Source organism: Cervus canadensis, chromosome 17, assembly GCF_019320065.1.
Source record: "Cervus canadensis isolate Bull #8, Minnesota chromosome 17, ASM1932006v1, whole genome shotgun sequence".
Classification (NCBI taxonomy): Eukaryota; Metazoa; Chordata; class Mammalia; order Artiodactyla; family Cervidae; genus Cervus; species Cervus canadensis.
The window spans coordinates 7,166,982-7,181,740 of record NC_057402.1 but is presented as its reverse complement, the minus strand read 5'-3'; the positions used below and the strand labels follow the sequence as shown (position 1 = coordinate 7,181,740).

Below are 14,759 nucleotides of genomic sequence, written 5' to 3'. Positions count from 1 at the left end.
GCGAGCCCCCGGCGCCCGACCCCAGGCGTTCACTCGGAGGGCCGGGGTCCGGCGGGTCGCGGGCGCTTCCTCCGTCCCACCCGGGGCGGGGCGCGGGGTCCGGGAGAGAGTCCCCCCGGGCCGCTCGCCCCTCGCTGGGCACTACCACAGAGGTGTCCGGTGCCCCAGGAGCTCCAGGCAAGAGGGATTAATGCCCGGGGCGCGGGCGCGGCCGGGGCAGACGCCGCGGTGGGGTTCGGCAGGTAGGCGTTCTCGCCTTCACGGTCATGGCAGGCCTGGGCCGAGGGAAGAGGCGTGCGGCCAGAGCGAGGGAAGCTCTGGGAGTTGAGCTTCAGGGCCTGGGCGGCCGGAGCCGCGGAGGGTTCACGGGCGCGACCGGGCCCCCCCCTGCTCGGCACTCGGAGCTCCTGGGCCCGCCCCGCCCCACGGTCTCCGGCCCCCGGACAGAGCCAGGCCCTGACCTGGGGGGTTCCGCACCCTACGGTACAGACGGAGCGCCACGGCAGCTCTGGGGGAAACGCACCTGCAGAGGGAAGGGCGAGGAGGGTCCCAGCACTGCACCCGGCGGTGGGCGGTGCCACCTGCGCCCGGCTCAGCGGAAGGAGGGAGCTTGCACTGCGAGGGGTCCAAGGGGGCAGGGGAGGGACCTGTGGCCAGGTGATCGGGGAGCTTGGGCTTCATCCCAAGGACGGAGCGGCGCCCAGGGAGTGCTTGATGCTGGCCGAGACCTACTCAGATGAGGGTTTCCGAGAGCTGCGGCTCCCGAAGGGCGTGGATGAGAGAACAAGACTGGGGGGCGGGGAGGGGGAAACCGGTCAAGTGTCCAGTCCTAGCCCTGGAAGAGAAGAGGTGGGGCAGAGGACTGGGCTGGGTGTTCCAGATTTGCCCCCAGACCCACCCTCTTCCCCCCTCCCTGCCCTGTGCTCTGGGACTGCATCGGTGACCCCATCCCCCACTCTCCCCTGGCTTCCAGTGAGTTTGGACTCCAGCCCAGAAATTGGAGAATTTCCCCAGTTTCCTCCTGGCTGGGCACACACCTGTCTTCTCTCTGAGGCCCCAGGCCCTGCCCTGAGGCCCTTTCTACCCTCTTAGGACTCTGGGAAAGTTCAGTTTTCATTCCAATCCCAAAGAAAGGCAATGCCAAAGAATGTTCAAACTACCACACAACTGCAGTCATCTCACAGGCTAGCAAAGTAATGCTTAAAATTTTCCAAGGCTTCAACAGTACATGAACCGTGAACTTCCAGATGTTCAAGCTGGATTTAGAAAAGGTAGAGGAACCAGAAATCAAATTGCCAACATCCGGTGGATCATCAGAAAAGCAAGAGTTACAAAAAAACATATACTTCTGCTTTATTGACTACGCCCAAGCCGTTGACTGTGTGGATCACAACAAACTGTGGAAAATTCTTCAAGAGATGGGAATACCAGACCACCTGACCTGCCTCCTGAGAAATCCCAGGAGGTATACAGGTCAGGAAGCAACAGTTAGAACTGCACATGGAACAACAGGCTGGTTCCAAATCAGGAAAGGAGTGTGTTGAGGCTGTATACTGTCACCCTGCTTATTTTAACTTCTATGCAGAGCACATCATGAGAAACGCTGGGCTGGAGGAAGCACAGCTGGAATCAAGATTGCCAGGAGAAATATCAATAACCTCAGGTTTGCAGATGACACCACCCTTATGGCAGAGAGCGAAGAAGAAGTAAAGAGCCTCTTGATGAAACTGAAAGAGGAGAGTGAAAAGGTGCTGGAAAATGTTAAAACTTAATATTCAAAAAACCAAGATAAGATAAGATCATGGCATCCAGTCCCATCACTTCACAGCAAATAGATCGGGAAACAATGGAAACAGTGACAGACTTTATTTCGGAGGGGGGGGGGGCTCCAAAATCACTGCAGATGGTGACTACAGCCATGAAATTAAAAGATGCTTGCTCCTTGGAAGAAAAGCTATGACCAACCTAGACAGCATATTAAAAAGCAGAAACATTGCTTTGCTGACAAAGGTCCATGTAGTCAAAGCTATGGTTTTTCCAGTAGTCATGTATGGATGTGAGAGTTGGGGCATAAAGAAGGCTAGCACTGAACAATTGATGCATTTGAACTGTGGTGTTGGAGAAGACTCTTGAGACTCCCTTGGACTGCAAGGAGATCCAACCAGTCAGTTCTAAAGGAAATCAGTCCTGAATAGTCATTGGAAGGACTGAAGCTGAAACTCCAATACTTTGGCCACCTGATTCGAAGGGCTGACTCATTAGAAAAGACCCTGATGCTGGGAAAGACTGAGGGCAGGAGGAGAAGGGGACGACAGAGGGTGAGATGGTTGGATGGCATCACTGACTCGATAGACGTGAGTTTGAGCAAGCTCTGGGAGTTGGTGGTGGACAGGGAGGCCTGGCATGCTGCAGTCCATGGGGTCGCAAACAGTCGGATGTGACTGAGCGACTGAAATGAACTGAGGGCTCTGGGACCAGCCCCTACCTTCACCACCCTGTTGGTTTCACCTCCCCCTTACCTGCACCTTGGTAAGTGGAGCTTTATAAAAGTCCTTTTCTCTCTTTGCATCTTTCTCCTGCCAGAACCCTGGTTTCCTCTAAGGTGAGGGAGAGAGGAGGCAAGGAGGATGCCCAGTGGTCACCTGGACCCCTGCTGGCACTGGAAGCAGGCGGACGGGCCAGGAGAGCGTGTGTGCAGGGGTCAGCTGCTGAGTTTGACGTGGAATGGTGGAGAGACCTAAGGACACTTAGGGGAGCTGTCCAGGAGCGTTTGGGATTCAGGACAGAACTGGGGCATCTGGAGGCATCCTAAGGCGGGGGCAGTACCTGGAGCCCTAGGGAGAGGGTAGGAAAAACAAGTAGACTGGCCGGGAACCTGCAGTAAGGGCTGGAAAGGAAACCGGAGGAGGGTGAGGCCATAGTCCCCCCAAGGTGACCTGTACGTTGGAAGCAACCTTAGCAGCTACAGGACTTTTTTTTTTTTTCTAATAATTATGTGAACCAATCTTGGAGTCCATGAAAAAAACAAAGATGCAAGAATAATTAGCCCGAAAGGACTTGAATAGACATGTCTCCAAAGAAGATACCCAAATGGCCGACAAGCACATAGGAAGATGGTCAATACCATTAGTCATTCAGTTCAGTTCAGTCACTCAGTTGTGTCTGACTCTTTGCGACCCCATGAATCGCAGCACGCCAGGCCTCCCTGTCCATCACCAGCTCCTGGAGTTTACTCAAACTCATGCCCATCGAGTCGGTGATGCCATCCAGCCATCTCATCCTCTGTCGTCCCCTTCTCCTCCTGCCCCCAATCCCTCCCAGCATCAGGGTCTTTTCCAATAAGTCAACTCTTTGCATGAGGTGGCCAAAGTACTGGAGTTTCAGCTTCAGCATCAGTCCCTTCAATGAACACCCAGGACTGATTTCCTTTAGGATGGACTGGTTGGATCTCCTTGCAGTCCAAGGGACTCTCAAGAGTCTTCTCCAACACCACAGTTCAAAAGCATCAATTTTTCGGCACTCAGGTTTCTTCACAGTCCAACTCTCACATCCATACATGACCACTGGAAAAACCATAGGCTTGACCAGATGAACCTTTGTTGGCAAAGTCATGTCTCTGTTTTTTAATATGCTATCTAAGTTGGTCATAACTTTCCTTCCAAGGAGTAAGCATCTTTTAATTTCATGGCTGCAGTCACCATCTGCAGTGATTTTGAAGCCCCAAAAAACAAATCATTAGGGAGATACAAATCCACACCAGAAGGAGATACCACTTCATACCTGTTAGGATGACTACTGTTAGAAATTAATAATGATCAGTGTTGGGGAGGATGTCTGTGGAGAATTAGAACCCTGTGCCCTGTTGGTGGGAATGCAAGATGGTGTTGCTTCTATATAGATAGAACTCCCATACAATCCAGCTATTCCACTTCTGAATATATGCCTGAAAGAGTTGAGAGCTGAGACTCAAATAGGTATTTGTACACCTGTGTTCACAGCAACTTTATTTACAATAGCCCAAAGATGGCTGTATCCCAAATGTCCACCCATAGATGAATGGATAAACAAAATGTGGTCCATCCATACAATGGAATATTATTCAGCCTTTAAAAGGCACATGGATGAGCCTTGAAAACAGTACACTAAGAGAATTAAGCCGGTCACAAAAAGCAAACTCTTTATGATTCCTAGAGTAATCAGATTCTTAGAGACAGAAAGTAGAATGGTGATTGCTGAGGGCGGGGGTAGGATGAGGAGTGAATATTTAATGGAGACAGTTTCAGATTCAGGAAGGAAGGTGAAAAAGTTCAGGAAGTGGATGGTGATGATAGTTGCATGACGACACGAATGTACTTAATGCCCCTGAACTGTACCCTTAAAAATGGTTGCAGTGGCAAAAAAAAAAGGTTTTTTTAAATAATAGATTTCATGTTTTTTATGTGGACAGAGGAGCCTGACGGGTGGGCTACAGTTCATGGGGTCACAGAGTTGGACACAACAGGAGGGGGAGGGTCCCTGCAGAATGTGGCAGGGAGCGGCCAGCACGCCCTGTGGACCCCTGGCTCCAGGGCCAGGTAGGGTCTGAGTGGTCCCTAGGGCCTGAGGCGGAGACTGCAGACACCCTTGCGGGTTGGAGTGGGTCCCGGGGATGCAGAAGAGAGATAACGCAGGGACAGAGGCCTCCCTGCCCTTCCTGGCCCGGGGCCTGCTGCCCTTTGAAGCCTGGACTCGGCATTGTCGGGCGGGGCTGGGCCTAGAGCCCCGCTCTGGTCAGGGCCCCCCCTGAGCCCCACGCCCTGCTCCTCGGGCTTAGGCTGGGGTTCTCTGGCAGAACTCAAATAACCTGAGCGTCTGCCAGCCCAGCTGCCCTGTTCTCCGGGGTCGGGGGTCAGGGAGTGGCCATCCTTTGCATTTGGACGTTTGCACACGGCCGCTCGTTTCACGAGGCATTTGCTGTGAAATGAGAAAGAAGCCTCAGGGCTGTGGTAACTCCTGACCCAGAATGAAGCCCCAGCCCCAGGCCCCTTCTGGGAGTCTGTCCGGCCTTGCAGCCTCGGACCTGAGCCAAAGGTCGGCTGCAGCCGGCGGCGGGGGCGGGGGGTGGGGGTGGGGGGGGTTAGTGGGACTTCCCGAGGGGCCGGCGTCCCCCTCGGTGTTCCCCGCGTGTCTGCCCAGGCCTGTGTGGACCTGCCCGGCCCTGGGCCAACAGGGATGGCCCTCAGGCCTGGACGCAGGCTGAGAGCGGGCAGGGCAGCTGGGTCAGAGGCAGGGAGGCCCCTGGCCTTTCTCCCAGGTCTGCTGGCCCCCTGTCTGAGCAGCGGGTAATTATCCTAATTACCCGCAGACGGCAGGAAGGCCGGTCCTAAAGCCTGGGCCACACGGTGTCCCTGGTTAATTATTCAGCCCAGCTGAGACCCCAGCTGAAGGGGCGCCCCTCCACTGAGGGGGAGGGGGGCACCCCGTCCTGCTGGGCCTGGCCTGGGAGCAGCAGATGCTGGGTGTGGCAGGCCAGGCATTAGCCCCTGCACCCCTAAACCTGAGGGCAGGTGGGAGGGGCTGCTGGCGGCTGGGTCCCCGAGAACCTTGAGCCTTCCTATTGAAGGAGTGTCTGCCTACACCCCCCACAGAAGTCACTCCTACAAAGGGAACCCAAGGGTGGGGAGGGCTGTGGCCACGCCCCACCAGGTGGGTGCTGCATCCATCCCGCACCCGGCCCCTCCCCATTCACGCCCTAGCCAGGGGCCCTCTTGTGCTCTGGGACTGGGCAGGAGCTAGGAGCAGGTCCAGCTCGGGAGCCCTGGGTGTTTGCTTGCACCCTCTGGCTGGCGGGCAGAGCCCACCTCTGCTCGGGTCCAGGCTCTCATGCGCCGCCTCCACCCAGCCCCCATAATCCTATAGCTCCGTCTCGGGGTCCAGGTCCTCATGTGCCCCCACATAACCCTGCAGATCCGTTACAGACAAGGCGGGTGAGGGAGGGCTGCAGGACTACCTCCTCCCACCTAGGGTCACCCCCGGAACCCCAGGGGACGGGAAGGGCTTTGCTCTGGTCTGCAGTGCTGCCTCAGCCCTCCCACCTCAGTGACTCTGCCTGGAAACCTCCCACCTGGTTCCTGCCAGCAGACCCAGGTGCTTTCAGCCCCTGGTGCAGAGTTCTTGATCTCCCAGGGGATGGGCCAGTGCTGGGAGTGGGCACATGCCCAGTATTTGACAAGTGACAGGGCTTCTGCTTTCGATCAGAGGGTGGGGAAGGGTGCTTCTGGGAATGCTGAACCTCCCATGGAAGAGATGAGGTGAGGGAAGACGCTGCCGTCTGCACACTGCCTTTGCTGGCTGAGGATGTGATACTTGGAGCTGCAGCAGCCATAATATGACCAAGAGGAGAAGACCGGGAGCTGAGCAGCAAGGCCAGTCCAGATCCCTGTCACTGCTGCTGAACTGGACCCGAAATAAACATGTTATTCTTTTCTTTTTGCCTGCTCAGCTTGTGGGATTTTAGTTCCCTGACCAGGGATGGAACCCCTGCACCCTGCATTGGGAGCGCAGAGTCTTAACCATTCAACCTACGTGTTGCAAATGAGTTTGCATGTCGCAACTGAAGATCCCCCTTGCAGCAACTAAGACCGAGAATAGCTAAATAAATTTTAAAATATTTTTTTAAATCCTTGCCCTAACCAAAGACTTTTTTTTTTAACTCTGGACACTTACTTCATTTGTATATTTTAACTCATGCACATGTGCTCTTTGAATAATTGTAAAGTTTAATTAAAAGTCAACATCTTTGAGCTGCATCACATCAGTTTCTATCGACACTGCTACACACCACAGCCTACCTTGGCGTCCTGCATGCACGCTGACCGTCGCCTGGCGTCTGCTCCGACCCTGGCAGCACCCACAGCCCCGCCTGCTTTTGCTACTCCAAGCCCAGATCCTTGCTTTACAGCTTCAGCCCATATCATGATGCGCTTCAGTGTCTGCTGCACCCCAAATACATATACTATGCAGACTTCTTCCTTCTGATTTGATGGCTCAAACAAGAACGTATTAAAATGTCCCAAGGCCTTATGATCTCAAACTGGACCCGAGTCACATAAGCAGAAACCAGAATTCTTCCAAGTAGAGAAGAGTGGTTGCAGCCTCCCTGGGCGGGAAGGACCAGATGAACCAACTCCCAGGTATCAGAGCAAGACACTGCATGTGGCTAGCATGCTGTTTCCTCTCATGGGAGATGAACGGGCTTTCCGACGATTCTAGAGTGGGACTCTGGCTGAGTTGTTGTTGTTTAGTCACTAAGACATGTTCAACTCTTTGTGACCCCATGAAGTGCAGCACTCCAGGCTTCCCTGTTCTTCACTGTCTCCTTGAGTTTGCTCAAACTCACGTCCATTGAGTCAGTGATGCCATCCAGCCATCTCATCCTCTGTCGTCCCCTTCTCCTCCTGCCCCTAATCTTTCCCAGCATCAGGGTGTTTTCCAGTGAGTCAACTCTTCACATCAGGTGGCCAAAGTATTGGAGCTTCAGCACCAGTGCTTCCAATGAATATTCAGGGTTGATTTCCTTTAGGACTGACTGGTTTGATCTCCTTTCAGTCCAAGGGACTCTCAAGAGTCTTTTCCAGCACCACAGTTCGAAAGCATCAATTCTTGGGTGCTCAGCCTTCTTTACGGTCCAAATCTCACATTCGTACATGACTACTGGAAAAACCATAGCTTTGACTATACAGACATTTGTCAGCAAAGTGATATCTCTGCTTTTTAATACACTGTCTAGGTTCATCATAGCTTCCCTTCCAAGGAGCAATTTTGTGACTGCAGTCATTGTCCACAGTGATTTTGGAACCCAAGAAAATAAAATCTGACTCTTTCTACATTTTCCCTATCTATTTGCCATGAAGTGATGGGACTAGATGCCATAATCTTAGTTTTTTTAATGTTGAGTTTTAAGCCAGCTTTTCAGTCTCCTCTTTGACCTTCATCCAGAGGCTCTTTAGTTCCTCTAAAGAGGAACTGGCTAAGTTAGGTGTACGATTCCCACACAGAAACCACTCACCAGGGGAGTCACACAGGCTTAAGTTTCTCGTGGTTTCTAGTGTCAGATTTCATGAGCAGGAAAAGAAAAGAAAACCACATACTCTATCTTGATATGTGTCCTTAATGTGGTTCTTACTAAAATAATGCAACCTGATTTCTCTTATTTTTGTTATAAAATTTAAAACACATAATTTCGACAGTTTAAAAAATTTTTAATTTATTTATTTATGGCTGTACTGGGTCCTCGCTGCTGCTCGGGCTTTGCTCTAGTTGCGGTGCGAGGGCTTCTCATTTCTGCGGCTTCTCGCGTTGCCGGGCACAGGCTCCAGGCACTCGGGCCCCAGCAGTTGTGGCCTGTGCACTCAGGCTTACGAAACTCCCTCACTGGGAGTCACGGCCCCCAGGCTTTAGAACACCGGCTCTGTAGCTGCGGTACATGGACTTAATGGCTCCATGGCATGTGGGATCTTACCAGACCAGGAATTGAACCCATGTCTCCTTCACTGGCAGACGGACTCTTTACCACTGAACCACCTGGGAAGCCCTGATAATGTCTGAGTCAATTAAATCATCCAGTAGATTGTTCTGACCATATACCAAGCAAATCCATAGCACTCATTATAGTTTATAAGACTATTTAATTTTTAATCATGCTTCCAACTATGATGAATAGCAAACATCAGACAAAACTTTGCATCAAAAGCAACTTTAAAAGCCACATTTAAAAATACACAGCTGGGGACTTCCCTGGCGGCCTAGTGATTAAGACTGCACAGTGCCAATGCAGAGGGCACAGGTTTGATCCCTGGTCAGGGAACTAAGATTGCCACGTGCTGCATGGTATGGCCGAAAGATTTTTAAAAATACACAACTGTTTGAAGGCATTGGTGAGCAACCGAGGCAGCCAAGACTTGAGGGGCTGAGGCCCTTACCAGAGAGGATCACCTTGAGATGAGCCACGTCCTCGGCCACTCTCCCCCTTGGGAGCCTGTTGATCTGTGGAAGATGCTGTCCCTGGAGGCCAAGGAGAACACAGCGCCTGAGCTCTCCACATCCTCATGGCCTAGGGAGAGAAACGCCAGCATGAAACCCCATCTAAGAGCCTCTTGCCCCTGGAGGTATTTGCCCATTTCTATGCTGTTTGGTGGCTTCCCTGGTGCTCAGAGGGTAAAGCGTCCGCCTGCAATGTGGGAGACCTGGGTTCAATCCCTGGGTCGGGAAGATCCCCTGGAGAAGGAAATGGCAACCCACTCCAGTATTCTTGCCTGGAAAATCTCATGGACAGAGGAGCCTTGTGGGCTACAGTCCTTGAGGTTGCAAAGAGTCGGACATGACTGAGTGACTTCACTTCACTTCACTTCATGCTGTTTGGGGTGAAGGACTAAGAAGCCACGCGGAAAATGGCAGTTAAAAGCCTAGAAGGCTAAGCGAAATGCTTAGCAGTCTGGTGGTGTTGGAGAGAGAAACCAGAACCCCGGCATGGAGGAGAGAGCTGTGGGAAACACCCAAGCCTTCAGCTGAGGCCCCTGCAAGTGAGTCTCCAGCCAATGAGACGTACGCCACCCCCATCCTGAGCAGGTCCAACATTCACCCCCTAATTACAGAGCATGCCAGGGCACAGGGACAAAAGAGGGAAGGAAGAAGGAGTGAAATAACCTAGAGAAGAAAGAAGCAGGGACCTCCCTGGTGGTCCAGTGGCTAAGACCCAGTGCAGAGGGCCCGGGTTCCATGCCTGGCCAGGGAACGAGATCCCACATGCCACAAATTGGAGTCCGCGTGCAGCAACGAAGACCTGGAACAGCTTTTAGAAAAGAAAAGAAACAGACTCACAGGTGATCCAGATATTGGGGCTATCAAGTTGGCTTTTTAAATAATTATTATTAGAACATTCGAGAAACAAACGACAAGATGGAGAATTTTACCAGAGGCCCGGAGTCCATGAAAAAAAAATCAGATGGAAATTCTAAAATTAAAAATAACCAAAAGGGCTTTTCTGGTTGTCCAGTGGTTAAGAATCTGCCTTGCAATGCAGGGACACTGGTTCGATCCCTGGTCCAGGAAGATCCTACATGCTGTGGTGCAACTAAGTCCATGGGCCGCAACTACTGAAGCCTTAGCGCCTAGAGTCACCAGATCCAAAGAGAAGCAAAGAGAAGCCACCACAATTAGAAGCCCACACACTGCAACAAAGACCCACCACAGCCAAAGATAAAATAAATAAAGTGAAAGTCAGTCGGTTGTGTCCGACTCTTTGTGACCCCATGGACATATACAGTCCATGGAATTCTCCAGGCTAGAACACTGGAGTGGGTAGCCTTTCCCTTCTCCAGTGGATCTTCCCAACCCAGGGATCAAACCCAGGTCTCCTGCATTGCAGGCAGATTCTTTACCAGCTAAACCACTAGGGAAGCCCAAGAATACCGGAGAGGGTAGCCTTTCCCTTTTCCAGGGGATCTTCCCAACCCAGGAATAGAACTGGGGTCTCCTGCATTGCAGGCGGATTCTTTACCAACTGAGCTATCAGGGAAGCTGATATAAATAAATAAATACATCTTTTAAAAAATAACTGGAAAAGAAAAAAAATAACTGAAATTAAGACAATGACAGATGAGCCTACCAGCCCAGTAGCTTCAGGAGATGCATCAGGGAGCTCTCACCCGTGAGCTGGAGGGGGCCGCCCGTGTTCCCCCAGCAGCCTCGCTCCCTCCCAGGAAGCTCCCTCCCCAGGCTCCTGGGGGTCTGGGCTCCCACCCCCAGCCCCCTCACCACCCCCTATCGCAGTGTGCACTCTGGTCCTCACTGCTTCTGCTCCGGGGACACCCCACAGCCCTGGGGTGTCCCCAGCATCACTGTGTAGGGTGGACGGGGTAAGGATGAGAACCCCAGGGTCTGAAGGGCCTGACGGGCAGGAGGGGGGCTGTCTGGGGAGGGGGAGTGCGTGGAGGAGGAGCCCCCGCTCCTGTTTTCTCCAGAACCCCCCACTGCCTCCCCTTCCCTGAGATCCAAGCCCACCGCCTCCCTTGAAGCCATTCCAAGGACAGCAGCTCACCTCCGGCTCCCAGATCCTGGGGCCCTGGGTAAGGAGGTGGCAGGGGCCTGGCCTCCTTCACCCCTTCTCCTTGACCTGTGCTCTGGCCGCCGTCTCTGCCCCACAGAGGGTGGCGCCCCCAGCACAGGCAGGCTCTGCCGGCCCTCAGGTCAAGCAGCCGCCTGAGCCCCTTGGGCGAGCTGCCGGGCCAGCCCCCTGCATGCTTTAAGCTGCGAGACCCGCCGGCACTCGGCTCTGAGCTTTCTCACAGGCTGTTCCCTCCCCTTGGAGGGCCGTGTCCCCGAGTTTGCCCCAGCTTACCAGGCTGGTCCCCCAGGCCTTGCTGACCGACCCTTGGGGGACCCTGCCCTTCGCTCCACTAGCCCACCAGGGGGCGCCCTGTGGTCAACCAGCAGGTTCTTCCCCGGAGGTGGGCGTGGCCGGGTGAGGAGAGGGTGGGCCCGAGCGGGAGGGGCGGGCCCCGAGAAAAGGCCGGGACCCTGTGGGGGGCGGACCCCGAGAAAAGGCCGGGACCCTGGGGAGGGGGGTTGGACCCCGGGAAAAGGCCGCACCGGCGGCAGAGGAGGGGAGCCCCGGGGCAGCAGGGCCGGGATGCACGGAGCAGGGAGGGGACGTGGGAGACCACGACCGGGGACGACGCGCGGAAGCCGAGCAGGAAGCGGACAGACGAGTTTTCCAGCGTGGGCTCTCCCCGCTCCCGCCCCGGGAGAAGGAGGGAACCGGACTATGAGGCTCGCAGCCCATCCAGCCCCGTGTTCGGCGGAGGGGCCCCGGGGAGACGGCCCCTCTCCTGGTCCTGAGGGGCCGGCCGGCAGAGACCCCCGTCTCAGAGCCCCCGCGCTTCTCCTCTCCAGCGGCCACAGGGAAGGGCCTTCTGAAATCGAGCCACACGGCTCTGCGCTTCAGGGGCCGGGCCTGGGCGGCCCACGGTGGACAGGCCCTGGGGTCACCACAGGGAGCGGGGACGCGGCACCGGAGGCGGCTCGGGAAGCTCCGTGCTGGGTCGCTGGCCGCCGTGTCCCCGCCGGACTCAGAGCCCGAGGACTCAATCCCGGGACCTGCGCTCGGCCAGCGCGCCGGGAGGACCCCGGTGTCAAGTACGTGAGCGTCCCCTCCCGTCCCGACCCCCACCCCGACTAAGGAGGAGCCCCGCGGGGAGGGGAGGATGGAGGAGGCCGGGTGGGGGCACGCTTGGGTCAACTTCCTTTCCTTTAAGGGATGGAGGAGCCGTCAAGGGCATCCATGGAGAGGGTGCAGGTGCCCAGAGTGGGCGCTCCCCGAGAATGGGAGCCCGGGCTCCGCAGGAAAGTGGCGGGGAGGCCGGGGGCCTGGGGTCGAGGTGAGGAGAGGCGGACGCGGAGCCCTCCAGGACTGGGCGCCTCTGTGCTGAGGGCCGGCCCCTGGAGGCCTGCCCTGCACAGGCGGTCGTCTCTTCCCAGAGGGCCCTGCTGGGAGGTCTCTGGGACTCTGAGGATGCCGGCACCCAGCAGCGGGCCGCCTGGCTCCCCCTGCCCGCCTTGGTGGGCCGTCACCCGGCTTCTCCTCCCCCGCCCCCAGACCTACAAGTTGGGGGCCGAGCAGTTACTCCCCAGGCTGAGAGGTGCCGTCAGCCAAAGGCCCCCGACTCCTCAAACCTCCCCCATGAGGGGAGGGCAGCCGTAGCTGGTTTGTCCTGCAGGCTGCGGGGCGGGGTGGGGAGGATGCGGGGTGGGGTGGGGAGGATGCGGGGCGGGGTGGGGGTGCAGGCCGCAGGAGGAGCAGCCCTCTGCCCGCCTTTAGAGACCAGTCTGAGTGCGGCTCTATTCCATCCCACAGGAAAAGGCGGAGCCCCCCCACCAGCTGATAACAGATGGTACAGAAAAATAGCCATCCCACTTATGAATATAGATGAGACTGAGAGGATCAGCATAAACACTGGAAAAGAAGAATGAAAAACTAGTAAAAACCACTGGTGTGAATAAAATAATCTGGTGAATAGGCAGGAAGAGAGACTATGGAATAATCCATCATTTTTTTTCTATTCCACTAATGAGCTTCTAGAAATGGGGAATCTATTGCATTCCCTACAGTGATGGGAAACAAAACAAAAACTTTAAGTACACAAAGAAAGGCACACGACCTATATGAAGAAAGCTGGAAACTCCTACAGAGCCATATAAAGCATGATCTGAACAAAAGAAATGAGGACCAGGGAGAGCCCCAGGTCTTTTCAATGGCCAAAATAATCTTAAAACTTGTATGTAAGAATCAGCTCACTCGCTCAGTCGTGTCCGACTCTTTGCAACCTCATGGACTGCAGCACACCAGGCTACCCTGTCCATCGCCAACTCCCGGAGCTTGCTCACACTCATGTCCATTGAGCCAGTGATGCCATCCAACCATCTCACCCTCTGTCGTCCCCTTCTCCTCCCACCTTCAATCTTTCCCAGCATCAGGGTCTTTTCCAATGAGTCAGTCCTTTGCAGCAGGTTGTCAAAGTGTTGGAGTTTCAGCTTCAGCATCAGTCCTTCCAATGTAGGTTCAGGACTGATTTCTTTTAGGATTGACTGACTGGATCTCCTTGCAGTCCAAGGGACTCTCAGGAGTCTTTTCCAAAACCACAGTTCAAAAACATCAATTCTTCAGCGCTCAGCTTTCTTTATAGTCCAACTCTCACATCCATACATGACCACTGGAAAAACCAGTAGTCTCGCTTTGACTGGATGGACCTTTGTTGGCAAAGTGATGTCTCTGCTTTGTAATACGCTGTCATAACTTTTCTTCCAAGCAGCAGGCGTTTTTTAATTTCATGGCTGCAGTCATCATCTGCAGTGATTTTGGAGCCCCCAAAATGAAGTCTGTCACTGTTTCCATTGTTCCCCTATCTATTGGCCATGAAGTGATGGGACCAGATGCCATGATCTTAGTTTTTTTAATATTGAGCTTAAAGCCAGCTTTTTCACTCCCCTCTTTCACTTTCATCAAGAGGCTCTTTAGTTCTTCTTCGCTTTCTGCCATTAGGGTGGTGTTGTCTGCATATCTGAGGTTACTGATATTTCTCCCAGCAATCTTGATTCCAGCTTGTGCTTCCTCCAGCCCAGCATTTCTCATGATGTACTCTGCATATAAGTTAAATAAGCAGGGTGACAATATACAGTCTTGACATACTCCTTTCCTGATTTGGAACCAGTCTGTTGTTCCATGTCCAGTTCTAACTGTTGCTTCTTGACCTGCAAACAGATTTCTCAGGAAGCCGGTCAGGTGGTCTGGTATTCCCATCTCTTGAAGAATTTCCCACAGTTTGTTGTGATCGACACAGTTAAAGGCTTTGGCATAGGCAGTAAAGCAGAAGTAGATGCTTTTCTGGAACTCTTTTGCTTTTTTGATGATCCAATGGATATTGGCAATTAGACCTCTGGTTCCTTTGCCTTATCTTAATCTAGCTTGAACATCTGGAAGTTCACAGTTCACATACTGTTGAAGCCTGACTTGGAGAATTTTAGCATTACCTTACTAGCGTGTGAGATGAGTGCAATCGTGTGGTAGTTTGAGCATTCTTTGGCATTGCTTTTCTTTGGGATTGGAATGAAAACCGACCTTTTCCATTCCTGTGGCCACTGCTGAGTTTTCCGAATTTGCTGGCATATTGAGTGCAGCACTTTCACAGCATCATGTTTTAGGATTTGAAACAGCTCAACTGGAA

General features: G+C 53.8%; 1 protein-coding gene across 1 annotated transcript; it reads left to right on the top strand.

Moving 5' to 3' along the window:
- The first annotated feature begins 11,547 nt into the window (after window positions 1-11,547).
- On the top strand, window positions 11,548-13,449 carry LOC122419650 (translation initiation factor IF-2-like). Its single transcript, XM_043434397.1, has 2 exons — window positions 11,548-12,174; window positions 12,893-13,449. The coding sequence occupies exons 1-2, from the start codon at window positions 11,669-11,671 to the stop codon at window positions 12,918-12,920; spliced, it is 534 nt and encodes a 177-aa protein (XP_043290332.1). The 5' UTR covers window positions 11,548-11,668; the 3' UTR covers window positions 12,921-13,449.
- Window positions 13,450-14,759: the final 1,310 nt, after the last annotated feature.

Bases quoted from the DNA above. Each gene is read 5' to 3' on its own strand.
- LOC122419650 (XM_043434397.1), top strand. From the start codon at position 11,669: ATGCACGGAGCAGGGAGGGGACGTGGGAGACCACGACCGGGGACGACG. The intron at 12,175-12,892 runs GTACGTGAGCGT...TCCATCCCACAG, and splicing joins CGGGAGGACCCCGGTGTCAA to GAAAAGGCGGAGCCCCCCCA.